Source organism: Myxocyprinus asiaticus, chromosome 6 (assembly GCF_019703515.2).
Source record: "Myxocyprinus asiaticus isolate MX2 ecotype Aquarium Trade chromosome 6, UBuf_Myxa_2, whole genome shotgun sequence".
Classification (NCBI taxonomy): Eukaryota; Metazoa; Chordata; class Actinopteri; order Cypriniformes; family Catostomidae; genus Myxocyprinus; species Myxocyprinus asiaticus.
The window spans coordinates 25,739,175-25,751,924 of NC_059349.1; the positions used below are offsets into that span (position 1 = coordinate 25,739,175).

General features: G+C 37.1%; 1 protein-coding gene across 3 annotated transcripts; it reads left to right on the forward strand.

Annotated features, from left to right (window-relative positions):
- The first annotated feature begins 3,415 nt into the window (after nucleotides 1-3,415).
- Nucleotides 3,416-11,095, forward strand: csrnp1a (cysteine-serine-rich nuclear protein 1a). 3 transcript variants are annotated; one of them, XM_051701068.1, is made up of 6 exons: nucleotides 3,453-3,578; nucleotides 4,362-4,514; nucleotides 5,889-6,075; nucleotides 7,852-8,114; nucleotides 8,309-8,605; nucleotides 9,214-11,095. In XM_051701068.1, the coding sequence occupies exons 3-6, from the start codon at nucleotides 5,895-5,897 to the stop codon at nucleotides 10,123-10,125; spliced, it is 1,653 nt and encodes a 550-aa protein (XP_051557028.1). In that variant the 5' UTR covers nucleotides 3,453-3,578; nucleotides 4,362-4,514; nucleotides 5,889-5,894; the 3' UTR covers nucleotides 10,126-11,095. The 3 variants fall into 3 exon arrangements, with proteins under 3 accessions (XP_051557027.1, XP_051557028.1, XP_051557029.1); XM_051701069.1 differs by having other exon boundaries at nucleotides 3,460-3,578; nucleotides 4,385-4,514; XM_051701067.1 differs by lacking the exon at nucleotides 4,362-4,514 and having other exon boundaries at nucleotides 3,416-3,578; nucleotides 5,885-6,075; nucleotides 9,214-11,093.
- The last annotated feature ends 1,655 nt before the right edge of the window (nucleotides 11,096-12,750 follow it).

Below are 12,750 nucleotides of genomic sequence, written 5' to 3' on the forward strand. Positions count from 1 at the left end.
ATGCCTGTCTTGCGACCAGGTAAGAAGGTGGGGTTGATATGTGCCCTGTGGGTTCATTACCAAACAGAAATAATTCAGGTGATATAGTCAGTGTGTGTGTGTGTGTGTGTGTGAGAGAGAGAGAGAGAGAGAGAGAGAGAGAGAGAGAGAGAGAGAGAGAGAGAGAGAGAGAGAGAGAGACAGACAGAGAGAGAGGAAGAGAAAAAAAAAGAGAGAAAGATGCACAATAATGTTACCATCTGCTTTTGAAACAGTGATGTACCTGAGTAGTCTCCTGTGATGGATGTTTCACAGTGTCATTGCCATGGAGAAGCTCTTTGGTATCCAGGGAGTGTTTCTCTAGTGATTGGCTGAGTGGCTGAAACAGCAGTCTTATGTTTTTTCCCTCTACCTTTTGTCTGACCCCTATCGCTGCCTTTTTTCTCATCCTCAACATAAGCTGGAAAAGATTTAATTAGAAGTAATCTACAGAAAGCTCTAGTGTAAAACCTGCTTCTGTTTGTATTTTGTTTTTGTGGCTTTCCCATTCCCAGATAGCACATGTACAGCAGATGTCTGTTTAAGAGGCTTTCATCTGGAAAGCATCACATTCTAATGAACATCTGCTAAACATCTTAAAAAGATCAGATTTACAAACATTCTAAATCATAAATGTCTTAAAGACATCTGCTGAATATCTTATTGACATCTGAGAGGAAACGTCTTATAGATGTGTTGCAGATGAGCAAACAACCTAAAAAATACATCTTCCAGATGCAAACACACACATCAAATAGACATCTTGGTAATATACAGTACATGTACTATCAGGGTTAAAGGGATAGTTCACCCAAAAATGAAAATTCTCTCATCATTTACTCACTCTCAGGCAGCATAAAAGACTCCAGTTGTTAAATCCATATCTTCAGAAGCAATATAATAGGTGTTGGTGAGAAACAGATCAATATTTATGCCCCCCCCCCTTTTTTTTTTTTTTTTTTACAATAAATCTCCACTTTCTCTTTCACATTCTGAATGTGAAAGTAAAAATGAGATACATAGTGAAAAGGATAGAAATATTAATCTGTCTCTAACCCAAAGTGATTGCATCACTTCAGAAGACATATATAAAACCACTGGAGATGTATGATTACTTTTATGCTGCCTTTATGTGATTTTTGGAGCTTGAAAGGTTTAGTCACCATTCACTTGCATTATATGGACCTACAGAGCTGAGATATTCTTCTAAAAATCTTTGTTTGTGTTCTGCAGAAGAAAGATATTCATACACATCTGGGATGTCATGAGGGTGAGCAAATGATCTGAAGTGGTTCATTTTGGGGTGAACTATCCCTTTAAGTATAACTTCCATTGCACAGTATTGCAGAAAGCATTAAATATGTCAACAAAGATCAAATAAATTCTGTTTAAGGACTCAGGCAACATTCATGACATTGTGTATTTCCCAAAATAAGCTCAGTTGCTTACACATTGCCTATGACATTTTTTTTTCCCCAAACCATGACACAGATGGCAACTTCTTCATTTTAGTAGTGTTCGTTGTGAGAAAAAAAAACAAAAAAAACAATCAATTCACAATATGATCTTATGATCAACTCATCCGCAGTTGTAATCACCATCTAGACATTAAAGAAATAGTTCACCCAAAAATGAATATTCTCATCATTTACTCACCCATCCCATATGTGTGATTTTCTTTCTTCTGCTGAACACAAACGAAGATTTTTTAGAAGAATATTTCAGATCTGTAGGTCCATACAATGCAAGTTAATGGTGACCAAAATTTTGAAGGTCCAAAAAGCATATAAAGGCAGCGCAAAAGTAATCCATAAGACTCCAGTGGTTTAATCCATATCTTCCGAAGCGATATGATAATGGGCCAAAATTCCAGCAACTTATTGTGAGAAGCTTGTGGAAGGCTACCCAAAACATTTGACCCTAGTTAAACAATATAAAGGCAATGCTACCAAATACTAACAGTGTATGTAAACTTCTGACCCACTGGGAATGTGATGAAAGAAATAAAAGCTGAAATAAAACATTCTCTCTATTATTATTCTGACATTTTACATTCTTAAAATAAAGTAGTGATCCTAACTGACCTAAGACAGGCAATGTTTTCTACGATTAAATGACAGGAATTGTGAAAAACTGAGTTTAAATGTATTTGGCTAAGATGTATGTGAACTTCTGACTTCAAATGTATGTGCTTTTTGGAGCTTCAAAGTTTTTGTTACATTTCAATTGTATGGACAGAGGGTGAGAAAATAATGAGAGAATTTTCCTTTTTGGGTAAACCAGCACAATCTCATGAAAATTCGTACATAATTTACGAGTTGGCTATTTCGTATGGTCTCATCTCGCACGATGCTGTTTGCATAAACTCGTACGACTTCATCACGTGCAAATTCCTGGATGTCTAATGCAGAAGTAAGAGTGAGTTCCGCACACGAGGCGTTAAGGACATACTTTCCTGTTAGCACACGAACATCACCCAGATGTCTAGTTGATGTGTGTTTACATCTGGAAGATGTATTTTTTAGGTTGTTTGCTCATCTGCAATATGTCTATAAGATATTTCCTAATGTTAATTCCTGATGTCAATAAGACATTCAGCAGATTTATCACGTTTATGATTTAGAATGTTTGTAAATCTGATCTTTTTAAGATGTTTAGCAGATGTTAATTAGACTGTGATGCTTTCCAGGTGAAAAGATCTAAAACAGACATCTCGGAGATGTACGTGTGCTATCTGAGTTATTAATATTATGCCCTTATCCAAACCCCTTATCTAAACTTAACCAATCAGTAGAGTGTGTAAACATGATAGGAAGCTGTTGTGTGTGACAGAATCAAGTAATTGTTGTGTATATTAAATGGAAACGATGTCCAGCGACGTCATTGGCTGTAGTGAAAGTCATAGGAGTTCAAAGGAGTGCAGGCAGGATATCATACGAATTAGCCAAATTTAGAAAAGTCGTACGAATTCTTACGATTTCGCCGTCAGAGTGTGTTGGGTAAACTATCCCTTTAAGGTGACATGACCCCAAATATTCTGATTAGTGGTTGAGCAATGAGTTTTTCAAGGACAGATCCCTTGAACACATCTAAAATATTGTGATGTTAAATGATAGAGAGAAATGTTTTAAGTTCCTAGAAGCCTCTGACCTCTGCACTTTGAACTGAGTAACCCAGTTTGAATGATACGTGTATACATATCAAAGGAAGTACGCTCAGTACATTAGAATTTTGGCACAATATGATTAAGTTGTGTATTTTCGTCATTAACACGTTTTTTGTTGTTGTTCCACTGTTCCAGCTAATTATTACTCTCTGGTTGGGTCACTCTCTGTGTGTGTGTCTGCGTGCACGCATAGAGTTGTGTTTTTGTCCTCATATTTCTGTTTACGTCATGCACTGTGGGGGGAGTTTTCCACTGACGAGCACACCACACACACCTCAACAACAGCTGATCGCAAAGATAGCGTTATGTGAATCGGAGGACGTTGGTTCTATCTTGATGACTTTTAAGAGTCGTATTCTCTTCCACTCATGATACACGGAAACACGATTACTGGGTGAGTTCACGTTTGTTTTCATTCAAGCTGCTTTGTAATGCTGTAAATCTCAACCAATGAAACACAATCTTTTAATAAACCGCCACAAAGGTAAACTCATTTTTTTATTATTATTACAATAAAAACTAGCATACTATGCGGTTCAATCCCTTATTGTTACTGTGGATGTTGTCGTTCTTGTTATCAAGTTGGTTGTGTTGTGGTCACTTAGGTCCGTAAATAAATGTAACTTGACCGCGACAAACTCCGCTACGGAAGTTAAACTTCTGCACGACTAAAAGTTACATTTTCATCGCGTTTTAAACAGTCGCCCGATGGTCAGACTTTCCAAGTGTCTCAAACATCTCTAAACCGAAACGAAGTACACTGAAGTAGATTTGTAAACTAGTATCGCTTTTGAATGGGAGTAAATTAGAAATATGTTTGGATATCTATTATGTTTGATTATTAAATAAGTGCGCTTCAGCTACAGTACTGTAACAGTGGATGTTATATGAAGGATTGTGACTGGCTGGCAATATTAACTGTACAGTAAGTGCACCTATATGTGTCACTGCATATTATCTTCACAAAACCTCTAATAATGGAGTGATGACTGTAATGGAAGGGACACATGCTTACTAAGGCCAAGAGAAAGTTACAGTGGGTGTGACTACTACTTTTCTATTTTCTATTTCGCATATACATTATGCAATATGTTTGTTGCATGGGAAAGGTAAGCAAAAGTCAGGTTGTTTTTGTGTGCTTAGGACAGGGTGATAACCTATTTTCCCCACCTGACAGCTGTCTGCTCCCTGCTCTCACAGTACACAAACCCCAACTCCTCCTCCTCCTGCCTACATGTAGGGAACACATGTGCAGTTGCATAGTTGGAGTCTGGCCAGGTGTCACTGACAGTCCATGTTGTGATCAAGTCTACTTGGGTTTCAGAGGAAAGTTGTGTTTGTTTTGCTTGTTTACAAAATGTTACATGCACTTGTAATCATTTGCTCTCCAGTCTTACTCCTACATTTCATAAACACACTCCCACGTCATCGCATACATACATAAAGGTTGCAATGAATATATTAATGGGCTTGAAGCAACTGTCTGTTGTTGATCTTTGTCACTTTTCGCACAGTTACAGGAAGCAGTAAGTCACACATGTCCCATTGAGAATATGTTATGAAATTATTTGCTATGCAGCTGTTAGATGTGAAAGTGAAACATATGCTTAATCTCTCATGCACATATGGGGAAAACAAAACAGTACTGAAATTAATGTGCAGCACTGCTTTCAGAGTCTCATTTACTTAATGCAGAATGTTCTAATTGCTGCAACCTTTCACATAGTTGATTATGAGGGTTTGCACTGTGTTTGTGGCATCTGGGATTACAGTGCAGGTGTTTACATAACACTATCCAAAGAAAGCCAAACCTGTGTGAAAAGAGGTGAGAGAGAGTTAAGGTCCAGGATACAGGTAGTGTGCACAGGGGCACATAGTGTTCTTGGCATGTGAGCCATTTGTGTGGGTTGGGCTTGACTGGATGCACTTGGAACAAGAACCAGGTGATCTGTGATGCAGATCGCTCCGTCCTGTGGTGTGAGGTACATGGTGTTGTTCTGTCATTCGAGGTACACAGAGTCCTCTGTGTGTGTGCATGTTTTTGTTTTTTTTTTTCCCATTGCACACCCACTCAAGCAGAACGACTTTAGTAAATTTTTTGTTTCCTCTTTTGTTTAGTTTTGCACAGTCTGTGCAAAGCTTTGATATGGAGTTTGACAAAAGGTATCATAAGCTTTCATGATTCTGAAATAAAAACAAGTATTGGGTTAAATATTTGGTCATGCATTGTAGCATGTTTGGGATGTTAAGCTGAGCTTGTTCTTGAAGAACTCAAAACATATCAGGAGGAATGTTAATTACTCAACTGAGAGATAGAAAGAACCAGTGATTCCCCACTGCTTGCATAATGCACACTTATGTGTATGCTTTGCATAACATGATTGATGACAATGACTATTTCACTCAGAAACAAGCAATGTTTAGTGTATAATTTCAAGTTTTGGTCTTGGTGGGAAGTTAGACCTGTTAAACATGATTTTGCCCAAAGTGAAGGTGTGAACCTGTTGTACTGATTGTCACAGAATAATGGCTACTGAACCTTCACAAAATCTTTTTTCAAACAGCCAAAATCATGACGTGTATTTCAAGTCAGTCATTATCTCTTTTAGACTATTACATGCCAGATTACAGCAATTGCTAGATACATTTCAATTGATTGATATTTATCTAATCTTATGCTTTAATTTCTCCTATTTTCAGACAGATCACCATGGCCACAATGCAATGTGGGGGTTTAAAGAGAAAATATCGGTTCTCAGACGAGGATGCCATTTACTCTTCCTCCTCCCCTTCATCACACTCTGAGTGGGACTCTGAAGAAGACAGTGCCCAAAGTGATACCGTGGACTTTGGCCCCATTGGTCCTTTCCCTTCCAGCCTTCACATGCCAAGTGAGTTTGTTTTGTAGATGTAAGTCATGCGTAGTGGCTGTGCATTTTTCAAAGCATGCAAACCAACAGCGTTTAAGCACACAGAAGGAGGTCCCTTTCTTATCTGCCCTAAGCATTATTGTGCAGTGCAACTGATAAGAAGAGAAACCATTATTGTTAGAAAAAAAGTCTCTTGGGTTATGGGTGTTTCTCTTTTGTTTGTCATTTACATAGCTTTGTGGTCCATATTAAAGTAAAGGGTTGGTCAAATCATTGTTTGTCACGAGAAGTTACAGTCATTTTAAACCTGAAAACCTCAATGTAAGCACAACAGTTATCAAGCTATAATCAGTTGCACTGTCCTGACCTGGAAAGAGCATATCTATTGTGTAAGTGTTTTCCTTTGCAGGTTGTGTTATTACATTGTTTTGTTTATGGAGGGATTTATGCTAAGAATAGCCTGGCTCACCATGTGTTTTTCATTGTTGATAAACAGTGAAAATTGCAAGTTTGCAATAGGAATGGGCACAAGTAATTGGCTAATCCAGTACTTGTTCTGCACCATCTAGATGACTATTAAAAACACTACTCGAATTGATTTTCCTTTATGTATTTGCTTGTCATGGGCAAAGCATACTGACCAGACGGCCAGATAAAAACGGGACAGTCATGATTTTACAAGCCGTGTCTTCTGTCCCGACGAGTTAAAGCCAGGAAACCTTTTGTCCAGTTAATTAGTCTTAGCTATAGTTTGATTACTTTAAATAAGCGTTTTAAATTGACATGGCTGTGCTTTGTGTGTTTTCTGTCATAAGAAAAAAGTGGAGAGTAATGAAAGAATCACTAATTCACGCAATTAGATTTCTATAGGGTAATTTTCTCTGTGCAGCGCCATGCGTAAAGCTTCTCTCACCTCCGCCCCTCCCACCACTGCCTCTATCCAAGGAAGTGTGGCAATACTTGTAATATTTTGATTCTTATTTAATTATACTGTATTGGTATTCAGTTCTTTTTAGAGTCATGCATACCAACGGACAAGGATCTACTTTTATGTTGGCTTTATGGAGTCTGCATGTCTACTAAGAGACTTCAGCAGAGTTTTTAAGCATGATGAGCATTTCCACGCAAATGAAATCAAAGCATATATTTCATAGTTGTGCATGACTATCAAGCTATAAAAAAAGACAACAATATTAGCCTAAAAATAATTACAGTTTTAATTATGTCCAACAATGCCTATGGGCTAGAGTACTCTACTACAAAATGCCTGTCACTAGTTTGCTTATTTACTAATAGCTACGACTGTGCAAACAGGCATGCATTTGCAACTGGTAGCAAGAAATCCCTTGTTAAGAAAACCCTTAGTGACAACTGCCTTAAATTATAACTAAGGGTTTTCTTAACTTTGGGGGTTTCTTGCAACTGGGCCCTGATGTAAAACCTTCGCCAGTTATCCTTATTCATAGATTGATACTGGCACTGCAGAAATAGAGGAAAGCATGCAGTACACTGATAACTCTAGACTTTTCTAAACTTTGCATTCTTAAAGAAACATTGTTCTTTGTATAACTGCATATGTAAAATTGCTAGGTCATTGAATTGATCACTGTTATTTTTTCCTCATTGTCTCATCAGTGCACTCTAGTGTTGAGTACAGTTTACTTATTGACAGAGCTGACTGAGGTACCCTCTAGTGGCAACTGGAACAATGACAGCTACCTTTAAAACAATACATTAGACACTTTTTGGAAAAGAACAACCTCTCAAATATTAAATATCTTCATCTTTTTCTTTCAGTTTCATCCATCCTGAAGAAGACGAAATATACTCAGTCTAAAGGCAGTGTTCACTTTGGCCTGGTTACAGTGTTCTTCTTCCAGCGGTGTCAAGGCTGCAGCAGTGTGCCCAGTCATGGTGGCTGCACACTGAGCATGGTTAAACGGCATGCTGCCTGTCAGCAGTTCACCCTGAGAGAGCATGCGGAGGAGCAGCAGCGCTTGCAATTGAAGAGACTCCGTGAGCGACACCAAGAGGACAGGCTGGAGGCCTTGAGACAGAGGGTGAGTTCATAAGTATCAAATATACAACTCCAGTATGATCTGTTTATATCGTATCAAGGGCCTTTAGCCCCGTTATTCGTTCCATTCATCCATCCATCCATCCAGTTTACATGAACACATTGTCAGGTTATTAAATTGGTGTAAGATTGTGCATGTAAATGCTCTCCATGTCTTCATATCTTCTCCTTTCGCAGTTGATCAGCAGTGGCACTCTCACAATGGCAGAAGCAGCCAGCTTGACATTGAAAGATGTCCCAGATGAGGATGATGACCTCAGCAATGCCAAGCTGAAGGATGGGGGATTCCTCCGTCCCTACTCATCCAAACGGAGACGTGCATTGCTGAAAGCTGCGGGTGTGGGGAGAATCGACCGAGAGGAGAAGAGGCAGCTGCAGGAGCTACGACGGTGGCGGGAAGACTGTGGCTGCCACTGCCAGGGCTTCTGTTATCCAGAGAGTTGTGCCTGCAGTCAGGCAGGCATCAAGTGCCAGGTAATGGATTCAAGTAATCGGTTGTCTATTAATTATGTTGCAGTTGTCATGTTATTTTTGTGGTCTCGCAGAGGAAATTTCTGTTGCGTAAAGATTGTTCTTTCATAGGTTCTTAGAATTAATGGAGTTCTCAGCTGTTTCATTTAGGTATCAACTTTGTCTCAGATGTTTCTCCTAAAACTTCTTAGGAGAACTAAAATATTCACAAATGAGACTATTGTTGATATACAGTAATGGGATAGAGCTATGAAATTAATGTAGATAGAATAGCTCAGATAACTTGGTTTTGTAATTATTTGAAATGTCCGGGTTCATATTGAAATTTGACTTTTGATTGCAGACCTTGGTATCTGCAAATTTGAGCACAGTTTGTGACATTGTTGAGATCTCTTCTAAAACTCCAGATGAGACACGTGAGATTACTGGGGTATTTTTCTAAGGAAAAGGTTTAGAAGTCTCCATGTGTTCTTTATTTAATCTTATACTTTAAAGGAAAAACAATTGAGATATTAAAGATAACTCAGCAGTTGAAATAATGAGAATTGAGGTATTGATGGTGCAGTATTTGTTGTTTGTTGTTGTTAAATGTCATCTGTTAATATTAACAGATGGATCGCACCAATTTTCCCTGTGGATGTTCAAAGGAAGGCTGTGGGAACCCAGCGGGCCGCATTGAGTTCAACTCCAGTCGTGTACAGAGCCACTATATACACACGCACATGAAGTTAGAGCTGGAAAAGAGGCTGCTGGATGAGGAGTTTGACCAAAAGCAGCTAATTACCTCTGAGCAGCAATCTGCAGAGGAGAATAGAGCTATTACATTTACTATAGAAAATGACACCTCCCCATTCCCTTTTCTGCCGCCCAGTCCAGCCTTTCAACTGAGTTTGGATCTCTGTAGGGAGGCAGAAAACAGCTCTAGCAGTGACATGACTGACACCTCTTGCTCCTCAACTCTGAGTCTGGACTCTGAGATGGATGGAAGCCCTCCATCAGTGCGACCCACACTAGATGTGGACGACAGAGGGCTGGCTCACATTCTCAGCTTTTCAGACTCTGATGGGGACGAATGCCCATACATCAAACAGTATAATCGCACCAATATGCAACAGTCATTTAGCAAGGATCTATCCACAGAACCTGCTGGCTGCGTATTGGGCCTATCCACAAAGGATAATACACAGTCTGAAAGCAACCCCAGTACATCTCAATTGAAATATCTGGATGAAAATGCTAATCAGGCCACACTGGAGTTTGTAAATGACTCCTTTGATATCCCCAATACACCTTCTCCATCCACTGATAATACAGCAGACTGTTACATAGACCTTAGTCTGTCCTCAGACTCTGACCTGGTCTTCTTTGACAGTTTCCATGAGTACAGTCCAAGTTACAACCATTTTAAAGTGTACAGTCATATGGACTACATGTCACACATTCAGTTTCCCAGCTGTCCCAGCCCTGCCCAAACAGAGGACTCTAGTGTTGGTCTTCTGGAATCTCTAATAGGTATTTCTTAGTTTGTATCAGAGCAGATCAGTATTTGTACTGATGTTTTAAATGAGCCTTGTTTATTTGGAATTTATACAGTATGAAATTTTCTTTGAGAAATAATGTAAATAGTTTCTGAATTTAAGGATATTCCTTAAAAATATATTTTGGATATTAATATAGACTGTAACAATTATTGGTCACAGTGTAAATACAGTTCAAAACCACTCATTGAAAATTATTGTGAAGTCGTATGCCAATTTCAAGTGCACACTTTGTTGCTAAAACTCACGGAGAGTTTGTGATTTCAGGTCCAATTTTATATTTATAATTTATAAGCTAAAGGTGTTCAGGTACTGGAATCTTGTCCCTCTTTTTTCAGAAAACTACACTGTCTTCTTCATTACATTATTAGGCCATAATTCTGATTTAAAATGAAATTTGACCTTTTTATAAGGTTACATGTAAGTAAATATTCATATTTAAGTGTTAAATGTGTTTTGCTTCAAATGATCATGCAAATCAAAGTTTTGTTTTTGTGTAGCATGTTAAATGTATTTGCTAAGAAGCATAATGGCTCTGCCATAGTGTTTCTTTTTTCATTTAAAAGAATTATATGTATGTATGTATGTGTGTGTGTGTGTGTGTGTGTGTGTGTATATATATATATATATATATATATATATATATATATATATATATATATATATATATATATATATATAAAAATCCAGGCTACATTTGCTTTGAGAATATTTCACTCTGTCAGTGGTAGGCCACTCTATATTTATGTTTTTGGACTTTTATAATGTGTACAATTAGTTTTTTCTTTGTTGAATAACTTCAATAAATTTTATTTCACAAAACTAATGAGAAATACTTATTTGAAGAAGAAGAAGAAGAAAAAAAGATTCTGGAAGAGCTATTGTAATTCAAAGAATACACAGCAAAATCTTGAAAATGGATAATAAAATCTTGTGGAGGATAAAATCTATTTTATTAAAGCATTATTAAACTCTTAAACTTATCCAGTACTCTTAACCTATTGATTTAGGTACTCATTATTTGGATTTTTTAATGTTTCTAAAAATGGACACAAATTTGGGATCAAGAGGGTATTATTAGGTTTCATACTCCATATTACAACGTACAGTACATGATTGCTGTTTAGGCTTTCTAATTGTTCACAACCTGGCATCAAGGCCTGAAAATAATTTAAAGTTATCAATAAATTGCTTTATTCCAAATACAAGGACAAGTGCATTAATGTTTTTAGTAACACTTTACAATAAGGTTCTATTTGTTAACAGTATATAATGTATTAGGTATCATGAAGTAACATTGAACTATATATTTTATACAGCATTTATTAATTTCTGTTAACCCTAGTTAACAAAAAAATACTATTGTTCATTGTTAGTTCATGTTAATTTATAATGCATTAACTAATGTTATCATATACAACTTTTGATTTTAAAAATGTATTAATATATGTTGAAATTAACATTAACCAAGATTAATAAATGCTGTAAAAGAATTGCTCATTGTTAGTTCATCTTAACTAATGTAGTTAACTAATGTTAAAGGTGCACTCAGTAACTTTTGTCTTTGTGTCATCTTGGACTTACACTGACACCTAGTGGCTTGGATGCAGCATCATTTAAAATCAATAGTTTGCAGTTTCAGATGCCATTGTAGAAATGTAGTATTCACAGTCAGCCATGATTATTTTAATCAGTGAGTGAATGTGTCAAATAACAGGACGGTAACTGAGATTAAGTGAGTAGTGTTCGGCTCGTCATGTGATTCTAACATGGCAGCCCCCATGTGCGGATCATCTCCATGTAGAATAAAACAGCTTTTATAAGGTTACTGATATGACTGGAGTCTTCATTTTAATGTGAGTGGTCATGATTTCCTACATATATTGCAAACTTAGAATTCATGTATTTTGGAGTTAAACTGTCTTAATGAGGAAAATGTTTTGAGTGCACCTTTAACAAATGGAAATTTATTGTATATTGTTACTGATTTTTTCATAGAAAAAAAAAAAGAAACCAAACAAAATTGTTAAGCACAGAATGAAGGTACCTATGTTTGAACACAAAAATAGCTTTTGTTTTGCGTTAAAGGAACCATCAGCAGTCTCATTGGTGATCCTGATTTCAAGCTCGATTACATTTCTTAGCGCCATCTAGCGCTGTGCACATGCGTCATACACTAGGAAGTGTAATCAAACTTGAAATCATGATCGTGCTCAGAGACTGCAATAGCAAGATGCACAGTAAAAAAAATATTTTGTTCTGTTCTCACCCAAAACCCATTGGATCGCTTCAGAAGACATTGATTAAACCACATTGATTACATGTATGCTGCTTTTATGTGCTTCTTAGAGCTTCAAAGTTTGGTCACCATTCACTTGCATTATAAGGACCTATAGAGCTGAAATATTCTTCTAAAAATCTTCTGCAGAAGAAAGTTATATTAATCTGGGATGGCATGTGTGTGAGTAAGTGAAGATAGAAATGTAATTTTTGGGTGAACTATCCCTTTAAACATTTTGTATTATAATTAAGCAGTTTAGTAATTAACAAAAATAGCCACAATATTTTAACAATAGTAGAATAGCAGGTGTATGTGTAGAGGGGTCCATA